General features: G+C 38.0%; 1 protein-coding gene across 3 annotated transcripts in view; it reads right to left on the bottom strand.

Moving 5' to 3' along the window:
* Nucleotides 1–317: 317 nt before the first annotated feature.
* bahd1 (bromo adjacent homology domain containing 1) overlaps nucleotides 318–14,026 on the bottom strand; it is a 31,342-nt gene continuing 17,633 nt past the window's right edge. For all 3 annotated transcript variants that reach the window (XM_079853496.1, XM_079853497.1, XM_079853498.1), the window contains exons 2-7: nucleotides 10,951–12,522; nucleotides 6,367–6,740; nucleotides 3,401–3,560; nucleotides 3,237–3,316; nucleotides 2,758–2,849; nucleotides 318–2,675 (exon numbers count right to left, since the gene is read on the bottom strand). In XM_079853496.1, the coding sequence (XP_079709622.1) occupies nucleotides 2,492–2,675; nucleotides 2,758–2,849; nucleotides 3,237–3,316; nucleotides 3,401–3,560; nucleotides 6,367–6,740; nucleotides 10,951–12,502 (2,442 nt within the window). In that variant the 5' untranslated portion in view covers nucleotides 12,503–12,522 and the 3' untranslated portion in view covers nucleotides 318–2,491. The remainder of the gene's footprint in view (nucleotides 2,676–2,757; nucleotides 2,850–3,236; nucleotides 3,317–3,400; nucleotides 3,561–6,366; nucleotides 6,741–10,950; nucleotides 12,523–14,026) is intronic.

Raw genomic sequence — 14,026 nt, forward strand, 5'->3', positions numbered from 1 at the left:
TATTAAAATATAAGTTAAAATGACTTTTATTCAGTCATTCTCAACTATGCATTGAATAACAGCTTATGTTATGTATATTCTTCCTCATGTTTTTGTTTGAAAAATGTGTCTAATAATTTCAGTAATAAGGTTTTTTAATACACAATGTAATATTAATTGAACATTGATTTAATTTAAGTTACGGCAATACACAAAGCCTACAGGAAAAATACACAGACATCTGAGGAAAACCTCATTATGTAATATGGATTTTTTTGAAAGATGCCTCAGGATGGGCTTTGAGAAGCTGTTAACATCTCACAACCAGTGTTAAATATGTAATGATGTGCTTTATGGTTTATTTGGATCTGCATCAATACATCAGAAGTCAAGGAACTCAATTCGGTATTAGTAAAACAAACAATACAAAGGATTTGATGCTCATATATTATTTATTCCTTTTAAATATTTTCCTCTTATAATATACATTTCTATCTTAAATAATACAAATGCGCTGTGCTAGATCTATTATTTCAAAGAATGCCCAGTACTTCCATGCTGCACTGAAATATATATATTTGTATAGACACGCTCGCCCACATACACACAAACAGCCATTCATCAAAGGAGCAAAAGAGCTTGGAATTCATGGTCAGTTTTGTATACAGAGGAATGAACGTAATCCTCTCCACCTCTCCTCATTTTGGTACACAATATGTTGTATTTGCCATCCAGAACATTCTGCTAGAGAAGTATACATTTCAAAAATACATAATTTTGACAAAAACAGCAACCATCAAGGAGTCTACTCAACCACACTGCCAACCAAAGCAAAAGCTCTGCTGAAATGTTCCACGAAACCGCTATGGCATTAACACGTCTAAACTGGCATATCTGACGCTGGGAGATAACATTAACTGAGAAAAAAAGAAAAAAAAAAACAGAACGGAAGATCAGGACGAGATTATTTCGCTTCTGCTTTTGTATAGTTTGGTGTGTATATATATATAACTTCATCACAATGACATAATTACTTCCGATTGATTAACATTCACTTAGATCTCAATAATGTGAAAGGAATGGATTCAAAAATACCTCAACAAATCACATCTGAACTTAAAAAACCTAAGTCAAATAGTCTTTATGTAAAAAACAAAACAAAACCACAAACAGGTCTCCTCCTTCATCAGAGGTTGACCTTTTTGGGAGTCCCTGTGAGTACAATATCACTTTGTAACTCTTATGTAAAGTCCTCTTGATTTTTGCAAAAAGTCCAAAACAGGGAAGTGTAAAGGTCAGCATAGTGCGATCAGACAATCTTATCGATGCTTTTTAGCATAGATAAAAATGTGGTGAAAAACAAGCAGGCCAAAAACGCGAAGAGGCTTGAGGAAAAACAAAACCAATCAACCAGTGTTTCTTCACATAGCAGACTGTTAACTATTTAAAGGCACAAACAGACCATATAAAACAGCTTCCTCATTTCATAATTAGCGATCTTGTAACAAAACTACCATGTAGGACGAGAAGCAAAGGGCACATGTTGAAAGCAGGCCTGTGCACGCGAGATAAAGTTTGTCCATTCACATTTGTAACTGACAGTTTGCGAGTTCTCTCGTATCTTTGTACACGTACAACAAATACACAGTATTTTCCTGCATTGGAGATCAGTAGCAGGTGACATTTTGAACTGAGTCAGACTGCTGACTTGGTGAATGATACATTTTAGTGCAAACTAATGGAGTTGCGAAGGTGGATGTTAAGGAGTGGCGTGATAACCTTTGGTTTGCTGGGAAGGCAGAAAACGGGGAAACTCGGTGTAGGATATAAGGCAAGTCATGATGGGCGACGGGAGGACGAAAGCTCATTACACATTGGTCAGTCAACAAGAATGGTAAGTTAACCAAATGCATTCTAGAATATTTGGTCCGCCACAATAAATCTATGATCCCCCACACCCTGTTATGATGACTAAATGAATGATTGGCCAGTGCGTTGAGGATCAAACCGATTGGTGCCTCCTGAAACACGGAGCTTGTGTTCAATTTATCTAAAAATAAATATTTTGAACCTTCCATCAACAGATAATTAGTTCAATAAGGGTGCGTTTACTACCAAAAAAGAGAATATTAGAGCTCTACTACATATTTCAAGGTCATTGTTAATGTACCTGCATTAATTTTTTGTTCTTTTTACACTCATTCAGCAAATATAAAAGATAACTGCAAAAATAAATACTCGAATTCATGGAGTGAAAAAATCACATTTTGGCGATCGGTACCTTTGAACTCAAGGTAAGTTGTGCTCAGAATGCCGTTATATAAAGTCACAAGGGATAATAGTTGAAACTTAGTTTTTTTTCAGGAGTGCTACGCCGAGAGCATTTATCCTAAAGGAAAAAAAGTGGGAAACAATAACAACTCCCTAAAGACTTGTGGCCGTCCAGTTGATAGGACTTTGATTGTGTCATAACGTTTTGGATTCTGGTTTCAGTGTATGGCTCCATCCAGACCTACTGCAGGTTTTTCAGCAGACGGCCGTAGCGGTAGTCGTAAACGTGGCGGCAGACGAACACCAGGTCAGGATCGATGTCGTTGGGCACGCAACGATGAGCTGGAATTACATAGTCGGAGGGAGGGACCAGGGGGCTACGTCTGGGTAAGCCCTCCTCATGACACTTCACCAAGGCACAAAATCTGAAACATTAAAGATCAGATTTGTACAAAGGATAGGAGGTGATGATACATTTGACACTTGGCGATAAATATGATCGCTTACCTACAGTACTGTGCTAATGTCAACACATAGCACTTATCCTCAATACATGCCACACTATTTTCATCCTGATGCCGAGACGCGAAAATCTCATTCTGGAAAAATTCAATACAGCTTTAATATTTTATATTTAACTTAAGGGAATCCATGCTGTAAGTGTACTAAATAAATATTGCAACAAATACAATGTGAAATGAAAATGCAGATACATATTGAATCAAATGCATGGAAGTTGGAAGATACAGGCATGTTAAAATATCATTCCCTTCATGAATTATAGTAGATATACAGTGTTCATAAGATGTTTGAGAGTGCTGGGAATCATTTGTTTGTCCAGTGTCCCTATTCCAGTGGTTTACTGAACACAGGAAACTTGTGCTGCCTACTTCCTATATAAAACTCATAATCAAAGGAAGTCAAATGTTGACATTGCAAGTCCCCGGAGGACCACACGGCTGTGCCACGAGCAATTCTAGACTCACCTCACAGTGCATGCTGGGAATGCGACCCCCCTGAGTGTGTTCTGGGCGGTAGTACCAAAACAAGCTCATCATCAGCTCCCCTAAAAGTAGGATTCAAGTATTGTGAGCTCTTCTGTGACTTTCATTGATGTATTAGAGAAAACGGCGTTTAGAGGAAGCCTTACCTGACTCAGGGTCTTCCCAGAAGGCGGAGACTTTGGCCACATAAGGCAAGGACTTCTTCCTGGGACCTGAGCGCAGTAGCACGGCGTCTCTGACCCTGATCACCTCTCCATCTCTCTGCACTCCTTCATAGCATCTGCGCAGGGATGTTGATTCCTCACCCTTCAATCAAATGAAAATATAGAGTTCCACATTTTATCTCATTATACACCTTTGTATCACGTTAGACATGTACAAAAAAAAGCTACACATTTTAAAAACGCCAATAAGGGGTCAACTTGAAGCCAGCTGAATTATTTAAAGCTTTACTTGATATAGATTAATCAAGTAGTGGGTGGGTTGTCTGAACGACTAGTCTCAAAATGCATTTCAAAAATGGACTAATATTAACTTGACACACTGTCTTTCAAATGCAACATGTGGGGAGCTATAAAAAACAGCATGAATTATGACGCAATAATAACAGATGTTAAAAGACATCTAAATGCATGACTGCAGAAGCGAAAGGAGATCAATTAAAAAAAGGACCCTTTAAATAGGTCAGCTAAAGCACAGCATGATGTTAACATGCTAATTGAGAGCACCACCGCTAAAAATATAAAAACTAACACATGGATTGGTAACACTTTAGTTTAGGGTCCAATTCTCACTATTAACTAGTTGGTTATTACCATGCATATTACTAGGGTATTGGCTGTTTATTAGTACTTATAAAGCACATGTTAATGCCTTATTCTGCATGACCATATTCTACATCCCTTAATCCACCTGACCCAATACCTAAACTTAACAACAACCTTTCTAACTTTTAATAAGCAGTAATTAGGAGTTTAGTGAGCCAAAAGTCGAGAATTGGACCCTAAACTTAAGTGTGACCTATGGATTTAATACTGAAATATATCTACACTACCATTCAAGTTTTGGATTAATAGAATGTTTTCTATTATCTGTCTCTAATTCTCATCAAGGCTGCATTTATTTAATCAAAAATACAGTAAAAACAGAAATATTGTGAAATATTATAACAATTTAAAATGTTTATTTTAATGTGAAATTTATTCCTGTGATCTGTATTCAGTTTTGTATTCCTGTGGTATTTTCAGCAGTCATTACTCCAATTTTCAGTGCCATGTGATCCTACAGAAATCATTCAATCAATGTAGAAAAAGCTTGTGGTTTTTGTGGAAACCGTGATAATTTTTTTTAGGATTCTGTAATGAAAGTTCAGAAGACAGCAATTATTTGTAAGTTACAAATAAGTAACGTTATAAATGTCTTGACTGTCACTTTAGATCAACTTAATGCATCCTTGGTGAATAAAAATATTAATTTCTTTAACAAAAAACTTTCTACATCGAAATTTTGCACAAATACTGACGAGGAAAAATATACAGTATCTACCATCATTACATAGTAGAGTCTTTCATGAATTAAAATGACTTTGTTTTTAGTACTCTATTTGACAAAGGGTAAAACTAGTGTCCAAATTCCAACAGATCTTACGTAGTCCCCGCCCCTTTTCAGCACTGTGCTCTTTTGTGTTCTGTCTACCGGTTTATACTTCCACAGCATGAAGATAAGATCTTACAGATTTATGAATTAACCACTTGTTTTAAAATCTTCCCAGTCTACTGAGATTTGTTATGACATCCGCATTAAACATTACAATGGTCATGATAACTTTCGTTAACTCTACAGTATGTAAATCTGCATGCTTGTTTCTGGCGCATAAGGTCTATAGAGCAGCCCAAAGACCAAGTACGTGACTCTGCAGTGTGGAGAACTAAATAGTTCTTCTGCTGAATCCTGAAGTAAAGTGTGTAAACATTTCATAAACTAATTTTCTTAAAGTTATTTATAAGATCTTAAAACACTAAAATAGAGAAGAAAACAGCAGCATGAAAATACTTGTTTAAAAGCACCTCACTGGAATTTAATAATCATGACCTTTCCAATGAACGCAATACAATGTTTACTACTGACATTTTGCAACAGCTGTTCAAAAGAAATTTGCCTGGGGCATTATTTTGTAATTTACCAGGAAAAATAATAATAATATAATAAATGCAATATCTTTCAATGAATCGCTGCTTTAAAGGATGAATGAATGAAAATTCTCTCATTAATTACTCACCCTCATGTTGTTCCAAACCCACTCGACTTTGGTTCAACATCAGAACACAAATGAAGATCATTTTGATGAAATCAGAGTGTTTTTTGTTCCTCCTTTGACAGCTACGCAACTGACACTTTGATGCTTCAAAAAGTTCATAAAGAGATCGTAAAACTAATCCATATGAATCCATACTAATCCATATGAGCGGTTTAGTCCAAATTTTCTGAAGAGACACGATTGCTTTATATGATGAACAGACTGAATTTAGTCTTTTATTCACATATAAACATTGATCAGTGAACATAAACTCAATCGAACCTGCTTGATGCGTGAGAACAAACCTCTCGCAGAAGCTCACACATACTGCGTAACACGAGAATGAACCTCATTGGTTCTCGCACATCAAGCAATCATGCTTGAGTTTCCATTTACCATATCTGATGTGTGAGTTGACGAACGTTTATATGTGAATAAAAGCCTAAATTCAATCTGTTCATCATATAAAGCAATCATATCTCTTCAGAAAATTTTGGACTCAATTCTCAATTCATATGGATTAGCTTTACGATCTCTTTATGAACTCTTTGAAGCGTCAAAGTGGTAGTTGCTAGCTGTCAATGGAGGCACAGAAGTAACTCAGATTTGATTAAAAAGATCTTAATTTGTGTTCCGAAGATGAACGAAAGTCTAACCGGTTTGGAACGACACGAGGCTCAGTAATTAATGAAAGAATTTTCACTTTTGGGTGAACTATCCCTTTAAGTCTGGCTCCGGGCACCTCCTAAATGTCTTTTTAGGAAACTTTCAATACGCCAGTCTGTGTTGACACCATCCCCGGACAGGGCAACGTACCACAATGAATACTTCCTTTTCTGTTGCCACACCAACAGGCATCCAGCCGTTTGTTGCCCGGCGACGACTGATCTTAGGCTGCTTGGCAGAGCCGCTGCCATGGCCTGTTACCAGCTGGCCATCCTTAACATGGGGGCAAACAGCAGAGTCCCGCACCCCAGAACGAGAGCCACTGGGCGGCTTGGCCCTCTGAGGGCATTCCCGTCCCACTCTAATCTGCACCTGGGGTCGACTGGCATCGGGAAGAGGCGTCTGCAGGTGGGGCACTGACTGGGTGGATGGAGGCACACTGGAGATGGGGCAGATGGACAGAGGCAGGGCAGAAGGCATCGTGATGGATGAGCTGTGGTCATCCAGAGGATAAGAGTAGTCTTCTACAGAGCGGAGAAAGCAAAAATCATTGGTTCATAAAATGCTCAACATGCATTTATGATCATAAACACCATATTGCATGTAATACAACACAACAGACTAATGCAGTCATAAATGAGTCAATGTGCCAGATGCTGCGTGGTCAGATGCAAAGCTAAGAGCTGTAACCACAATTATATACAACCTTGAGGGGATTGGATTTTATGACAGGAACTACATATCAATTTAGAAATGTGGAAACAGTGAAGCACTTGATTATTAATTCATTATTGAACTCGAACAAAACAATGACGGTGCATTATCATTTCAATAACATCCAATTGCTGTGATCCAAGGGTGTCGTAAAGGTTGTGTGGGTAGTAAAAAAAAAAAAAAATTCAGAGTGGATGAGCCAATCTTGGGAAACCTGTCAATTGCCTATGTGGTTCCCATAGTGATGAGGAAATTTGAGGTGTGAGCAAGTACATGTGATGCATTCTTCTGGTAATGCATAAAGAGACAAGAAATGTGCATTTTAGGGTTCATCTTGACTCCAGAAATTAAATTCTGTCATGATTTGTTCCAAAGCTGTACTGTATCCTGATTTTTATCCATGGAGCAAAAGGTGATTTTATTCTTCACATCTTGATCTTTCATTTTCCCGTACAATGATTAGTTCACTGTGACCACAGACTCAAGTTACAAAATATAGGCTAAAACAAAGATACAGTATGTTTCATACACTAATAATTCCTAATGATTTGGTTTTGTATGGAAAAGAACAACCAGAAATCAAAAGTGCATAGTTGGGAACTGTCAAATTAAAAGGAAAAAAACATTGAGTGCAATTTGAAATTTTATGCTTCAAAAATTGACCTTTAAAACTTTTAACAAAGAACATTTACATTTACTTATTAAACATATTAAAAACATCGACATACTGATTAAACTATCTAATATTCTTTAAAATATTATTTTATAGAGTTATTTTCTAAATTCAATCATAAGTCTTCCATTTTTTAATTAAATTGGAAATCTTGTGAGACTGCTGAGTTTCATTTCCAGTCATTTAAATGCAGTTTAGTCTATCTGCATGGTCAAATCAGGGTTAGAGGTCAGAGAGTGAAGGCATGAAGACTTGTCTGAAATTAATTCTCTCTTATCTCTTGATTTTCTGTTTCACTGGCCACTTCACCATTGCAATGAGGGAAGAGGAATGACTCTTTAATAGCTGATTAACATGTTGGTGGTTTTAAACTGCAGCAAGGCAGACTCCTCTCATGCAAAAGATCAGGTCTATCAGTATTACCCTACTCATCCCCTGAGGTTTGACATCAATGAATAGCAAATGCAGACATTTTATTACAATCTAGACTCCAAATCTAATAGAACCAACAAGCGTAAATTGAACACCGAATCTGACCAAATCAAACAGCCAAGTGCACACAATGACATGCCGTTGGAGTGGTAATCGCACTCAGTCTACACAAAAAAATAGATAACAATACTTAAGATAACCCAGTTCACAGCGCTTGGTCTCTGTGGATCGAGTCTGGGTAAGCGTGTAAGGAAAAACACAATCATTGTACATTCACTCAAGCATGAAAGTGTTGCGTTTTTGGAGGAAAACTTCACTTCCCCCTGCAGTATACAGACAGTTTTAATAAATTTACACTCAGTTTTAGCTCGCACAGTATTGAACGGTTCAATACAGCACTTTGCACTTTCAAAAATTACACAATTTCCACATCCATTTAATAGCAAACCAAATATACCAACTTCAAATTAATACTAAAATGCCTTTGCTTTGCTTGTTTGTCTTGTCACGGTGAAAGTCATTCTGTACCTAAAGGGAAACCCACAGAGAGTCAGATTACTGTCTCATTAACGGAGATTACGGTGAGTGAAAAATTACATCGTATAACGGAGCCGTGTGGTTAAAAACCAACAAGGGAGCATCTCTGCGGAGGTCTCTGCCTGTGCTGAGGTTCACATGCGTCTGCAAGACCACAGCTGCCACCTCACAATGAACAGACAGTTCAAGTCTCCTGCCAACAAAAATAACCAGCACCCCTTCCCCACCTGTGGCAATTACTCACATGCAAACCAACAGCGAACAGACTGCAGGGAACATGCAGCCACAATGACGTGGCTGGGGAAGGGAATTTCATTTCTTTTGTCTCCTATTCAAGCAGTTACTTTTTTCCCCGCAACCTTGACAGGGTTTCTCTTGACATCTTTTAATGTCACTGTATTTCTTGTGTACACCTTTAAATCAGTCACTTTGAGACTGTGTGAGCTCATTCATAAAGATGTCTACTGCTGAGACTGGGTCAAGGCTGAGGATACAAACATGGAATAGAATGATGAATGTGGAAATCCTTCCATCCATTTAAGAGATACATTTTCTCTAAAAATCAGTCCTTTGTTAATTTACATAATGATATTTTCTAAAACAAAAAAATAAGCCATCTCTCACATTATAGGGGAAAGTGAGGCAAGATGTGCCATTGTCACTCTTTTTATGTATACCTTATGGATAATAAGGTAAATAAGGCTTAATATAAGTCAAATTATATTTTCGTTATTTTATTCATCCAGTCAATTTTCTCCGCCAAACAATGTGCAAATTAAAAGTATATATCCTATGTGTGTGTGTGAACTGTGAAATATTATTAATTTAAAAAATAACTTTTCTATTTTAATATATTTTAAAATGTAACATATACATTAACATATACATTAACATTAACATAACATTGGTTACATAATTTTTTTGTGTGTGTGTTATAACTTCTATTAAAGTGGAAGAGATGACTCGTGCTCCACGTTGCTGCTTGAACGGAGGCGCTACAACGATTTTTTCATGTCAAATTTAAGAGTGCCAAAACTTTATTTATTGTTTGAATTTTGTGATAAAATGGACAGAATTTGAAAGCTGAGACTTAAAACAAAGCGCAAAGCTCTTTGCGATTATTGGATGGGAGGTGCTACAAATAATGTTTAATGTAGGGAAAAAATGCAGATCTGGCAACCCTGGATTGAACTATGGGTGATTCATAGGGTCAAATAAATTTTTTTTTTTCTTTTTTACTGTTAATGTATTTTCTGTATTGTCACATTAACTTGCCCAAAATTTAACAAAAGAGAGACTTTCTTTAAACACAGTATGATTTGCAGTCTGAACATGTTTTTCCGCCCCCCTTTTTTATTGGCAAGATAGAACTGGACTGGATCATCTTCTGTTTTTAAACAATTGGCTGATGGCCGATAGTAAAAATAATTGCTTTTATCGGCTGATACCAATTATTGGCCTATACATCGGTGCATCTCTACTTATTATTATCAATGTTGAAAACAGTTGTACTGCTTAATATTTTTTTGGAAACTGTTTAACATTTTTCATTAATCTTAAAGTTCAAAAGAATAGTATTTATTTAAAATGGATCAATCTTTTTTGTAACATAAATCTCTACTGTCATTTTTGATGATTCTCACGTACAGAGAATCATTCAGAAGCACAGAGGTGTATTATCAACACTGTTGTGATTTATCAATAAAATAGCTCAGAAATTGAAATGTTCTAGCATATATTTCTTAGTAAAAAAAACAGTTGCACTATTATTCGAGAGACGCTGCCAGGTAGAATTCATTTAAACGCAATTGCTCTCTCCCTAATGCATTCATATAAATGTTCTATTTACTGTGCTACTTTATTTGTATCTGATTTAGAACAGCAGAAATCTGTGAGGAATATAACGACCCAAAGACAAATTAACTGATAAAAATAAGCTGTTATGTAGGAGCAATAGCCTTGTGGGCAGCGCTGTATCAAATGCCATAGCTGTGCACAAGGCAACCCGCGTTCGAGTCTCAGCTCGAGGTTCAGGCTTATTCGTTCATTAATAACGTCATCAGCGATTAGTCAACGTCGACCCGACTTTAATCACATAAATGTTGACTTTAAAAAACCTGTTGCATTGTCTGTTTGACGCGCATATGTGCATATTTGCTTTATGAAGTACTTAAACTTTAACAGCGTCTTGCAAGCTTGCAGTTCTTTACTAAATGCAGCCCTACTTAAACATAAAATGTGGCACAGTTTACCAACTCTCACTCTCTCCTCCATACTTAAATCAGAAAAACAGCAGGCAATCTGTTTCAGATGCTCAAACATCCTTGTAAAGTTAAAGTGAGAGACATTTTTATCTTTCATTCCATTTCCCATCCTACCTTTTTCCATTTTGTGCATGCAGCTGGAGCATCCTGCGTTGTACGAGCAGCCCCTGCTAGCGATGGGTTGCGTGGGTCTGTAGGCATAGCTGTTGAGCCTGCAGGCTTCTCCGTAGCAGGTGCCCACAGAGTTACAGTATGCCGGATGAGGGATCCCTGTGGTATGGGAAACTGAAGAGGGTAGCAATTTTGGTCTCTGGACCCCACTAGTACACATCGCCAGCTGGGGTACTGACGAGGGCGTGTGGCTTCCTGGATTTGAGCTTACGGGATGCGCTGGAGTCCCGTGATGGGCAATGTGGACATAGTACCCAGGGTAACATGGATAGGAATGGGCACCGATGGGCATCGCTGGATGCGTCAGGGTGTGAGGAGAAGGAAGAAATCCCTTCAGAGAATGTTCATCGGTTTCCGGGAAGGTTTTCTGGCCGAGGAACAAGGCTAGTCTATGGCAGTACTCCACTGATCTCTCCTGGGAACAGCAGTAATATGATTTCACATCAGTCTCTGTTTTCTCTTCCTTCACAGGCTTCAGGGGAAAGCCAAGCATGGATCTGCACTGATATCCGGGGCTAATAAAGCCATGGCTTCCTGTACTCCCGTCCCACAATGCCTCTGTGTGGAGGGCTTGCTTCTCACAGAGGCTGCAGCATTGCTGTGCTACTTTTAACTTGGATTGACAGGCCAAGTTGTGCTGCTGTTTACGCGATTTAGACTGTAGCTGTTTCCCTCGCACCCCTCCACCGCTCGGTTTGCCATCTGTTTTACCTCTGCGCTTCACTCCAGAGGACGTGCTGGTCAGCTTGAGGAGGGCGGCCGCATTTAAACCAGCCAGGCGCTTGGGAGCAGGACTGTTTAGAGTCTGGAGATCAATAGCGTCGGCTTCCGCCTTTGCTTTTTTGGGGTTTCGACATTGTTCAGTCTCTCCGATACACGTGCGTTTTCGGTTATCTTGGGCTTTTCTGGAACAATCATTATCTTTCGCTGTGTCTTTAGAAAGAGAAGTGTCTCCTTTTGTCTGTTGCTGCTTCTTTGAGAGTTTTGATGTCTTTTGGGGGTCCTCTCTGTCCAACAGCAGACTGTTAACGGCCTCTGCATTCAGAGAGGCCAGCCGTCTCTGGCGAGGTTCGGGGATGAATTCTGTGTATAAGGCAGATTTATCTGGTTTCACTTTGCTTTTTGGTTCAGGCGCTGACCGGCAAATCTTACAGGCTTTCTTGCGACACTTGCAGATTTTCGCCTTCCCCTGCATTTCCTTCACCTTGGCCTTCATGCTGTTCCTACACGTTTCGCTCTCGTCCAAGCGCGTCAGTACGACACAGCAGTTAAGTGCGCTCACTTCACCCAATCCATGTCGTCCCCTGAGGGGGTACAGCTTCCGGTCTCTCTCGGTGGTCTTCCCTTTTATTTCCTTACCTTTTCTTCTTTGGGTAGAGCATGTTTTAGCCTTCTTTTCTGGCCAAGTTCTGTCCATAGTTGTCTGACAGCTCACCTGGTCCGCAGATTCACTCTTATATCCACATAAAGAGTTCCTCTGCCGTGCATGGGTCATCACACTCTGTCATGCAAAACCTATAAAAATAAATATACAGCATTTTTTAATTATTAATTTCAAAGCTGTAACTGCTATGATTAAATATATAATGTGTACAGGAACCATTAAGAATTTCATAACCTTTACTAATTAATATTAATGCAACCGACTATGTAAACTAAAGCTGAAAAATCAGCACAATGTGGCCTTATGTGCCACCTTAATCAGGTTTCTGGTTTGGCAAGAGTTTAAATAATTTTAATTGGTGGGACAAACATGGTTACTAAACTGCGTAGGTGCAATAAACAATTTTTAGCATATGTTGTTTTGGCCTTTTGTAACAAACATCTTTCTACGTAAATTCACACAATGCATGAATAACATTCTTTTAATATTTTATCTTAGCAGGCTAGTAACACTTCTGATATTTTAACTTTGAGATTTTACATAATTACTTTAGCATATAATGGCATCACAGGCTCAAGAACTGATTACATTCGACTAATAGACCTGACACAGTAACATAATTAGCCTATGTCCGTTATTTAAATGAATGATGATGTAGTTGCTAAAACATACAAAGAGACAGCAAAACATAATATTATGGCATTGTGTGTTATGATTGATGTGATAGTACCACAATGTCTGAAACCTAGGTCAACTATTCCCATTTACATCTTGCATCATTTAAAGGGGTTCATTTATCAAAATGAACATTCTGTCGTCATTCATTCACCCTTGTGTTGTTTCAAAATAAGTAATATTGCTTTTTTCTTCTTCTTGAAATAACAAAATCATGTTTAAGATGCCCTTTTCCATGTAAGCTCAATGACTGGACCGTTCAATAGCTTTAATAAATGACGTAAATTAATAGCATTAATTTGATGACGAGTAAATAATGACAGGATGTTCCTTTAAGAAACACCTGATCTTTAAATATTACATAGTTAGGGACAGGGTGCTTATCTTAAGTGCCCATTAAACTGTTGCTCTCCAAATAAAAAACTATTTGATTTGCAATTTTGTGGCACACAAGGTTGAATACTTGTAACCTCAAATGTCAGATGAGAAATTAATGCAAGAAATATTTCTGATGACATTCTGGAGATTTAACATGTCCAACATGTTTCCCCAAGACCTATTGATTAACTGAAAGGCAAGTCAGGGGTCAAACACACACAGAGACATATGACAGTAATTGGGCTCCATGTGAAACTTAACACTAACTGACACAAAACACTAACTGCTTTGACCTATTGACAAGTTCCTCTTTCTTTAAAAGGAACAGAAGTCCTTGAGGCTTTCCAGCTGACTCTGAAGTTAGACCAAGCTATTATTAGCCAAAGACATATTTTAATGTTTGATGCATCGCTTTAGTTTTAAATATGATTTTGAGTTTTATGTTCTGTATTATTAGTATCACTGTGCTCCACCATGAAAGACAGAAGAGCTTTGAAAAGTATGAATGCTACAGGCTTGCTTGGATTGTGTGAATAGATCCATTTATTCATGTGCTCAGTTATTAAGTTTGACAGCTGCTGT

This window comes from Squalius cephalus (genome assembly GCF_949319135.1).
Source record: "Squalius cephalus genome assembly, chromosome: 20".
In the NCBI taxonomy this organism is placed as follows: domain Eukaryota; kingdom Metazoa; phylum Chordata; class Actinopteri; order Cypriniformes; family Leuciscidae; genus Squalius; species Squalius cephalus.